The sequence below is a fragment of the Sceloporus occidentalis genome, unplaced genomic scaffold (genome assembly GCF_023333645.1).
Source record: "Sceloporus occidentalis isolate IW3139 unplaced genomic scaffold, rSceOcc1.0.p SCAF_30, whole genome shotgun sequence".
NCBI classification, from domain to species: Eukaryota; Metazoa; Chordata; class Lepidosauria; order Squamata; family Phrynosomatidae; genus Sceloporus; species Sceloporus occidentalis.
The window spans coordinates 3780112-3781642 of record NW_028317010.1 but is presented as its reverse complement, the minus strand read 5'-3'; the positions used below and the strand labels follow the sequence as shown (position 1 = coordinate 3781642).

Below are 1531 nucleotides of genomic sequence, written 5' to 3'. Positions count from 1 at the left end.
ACCAAGATGTTATTAAGTTACGGATATCAATTGAAAAAAAATTCCTTTATTTTAGAAAATGAAAATGTTTTTCTCAAAACTTATGCTTTTTATTTATTGTTAGAATACACATCATTTATTAATACACAAAAATACAAAACCAATGTATTTCTATTTTACAGAATCAAACCAATAATTACCGTACATTAAAAGTACTATCAAATGTTGAATTACATTGGTCAGCAAATCTGAAACAGGATTTGTAGTTTTGGGGCCACCACAAAATATTAGATTTCTTTTATATAATTTACTTGCATCTCAATGTAACTTTTAGGGACTATAGAGTATGACATTCAGACAGCATGATTGATGTTCTTTTTATTCCTTTTCTGTGCACAGTAAGTGTGCTGTAGGTATAATACATTTTGGACTACCACAGGCCTTAATAGGCTTTTCTATGTAGACTCTTCCCAAAATGAAAAGTTGTGAACACTCCATCCCCCATTAAAAGCTGAGATATATTACAGTTTTCACAATCATTTACCATCTTTGTATTTGTTTTCAATTCTGACTTTCCTGGGTGATAAAAAAAGGCAGTGCTTACAAATCCAGTGCATACAAATTTATATATATGATTACAACCAAGTCTGCTAATTTCATTTCTATGATTAGTACATTTTCAGGTAAGTTGTTACTCTAGGTTACCTATGTTTGCCAGCATGTAGAAGTTAACAATGAAAAGAGATTTACATGGAGCCTCCAAACAACCATAGGCTGTACAGAGTCAGTATGCAAAAACATGATCATTGATGAGGATTTTTACCTTCACTGCTGATTGTCCGGTGATTTAAAGAACATGACCTGTTTCTGAGTGATCTTTAGCCTAATGGGAAAACGCATGTGGAATAATATTATCGCAGGTTCTTGTGGATCTTAGTTCCAAGTAACTCTGATCTTGCTGGTCTAGTCCATAGTGATGTACACTTGTCCAGTCCCCATCATTTCTGTATATCTCTGCTTCTGTAAGGATCCTGTCCAATGCCATGATGTAACTCAGTGCCATTTGAAGGGTCTCATATTTGGAGAGCTTCTTGTCTTCTCCCCATTGGGGAACAACTTTTCTTAAGCTGTCAAAAGCCGTATTGAGTCCTTGCATTCTTCTCCTTTCCCTGGCATTGGCAGCCAGACGCCTCTTGGTGGAACCCTCTACTCTGCCTGGCATGCACCTAAGTGGACATCCTTGAGTTAACTTGTCTTCTGAGTGGCACTCAGAGGATGAATCACCATCATGAATTGATGTGTCTGACTTCATGTCTGCGACAGACCAAGTTTATTTCCAAAATGAAATGACTGAGAGCAGAAACTGGGGGGCAATAAGGCAGGTGGATCCTCAACACATGCCAGCTGTGTCAAGATGCTTTTTCTCTATGTTCTAATCTTCCTTCAAAGTATTGTTTCCTGGGGTGGCGAAAGACAGCAACTGCAGAAGTCCTTTAAGAAGCAGAAGCTGCACTGGGTAGCAGAGCTGGGATCGCACATAAGACTGAGATGC

At 37.8% G+C, this 1531-nt stretch overlaps 1 protein-coding gene across 1 annotated transcript; it reads right to left on the bottom strand.

Annotated features, from left to right (window-relative positions):
• Positions 1-862: 862 nt before the first annotated feature.
• LOC149298927 (transcription factor Atoh7-b-like) lies at positions 863-1291 on the bottom strand. Its single transcript, XM_089486780.1, has one exon. It carries the CDS (start codon positions 1289-1291, stop codon positions 863-865), a length of 429 nt encoding a protein of 142 aa, XP_089342906.1.
• Positions 1292-1531: the final 240 nt, after the last annotated feature.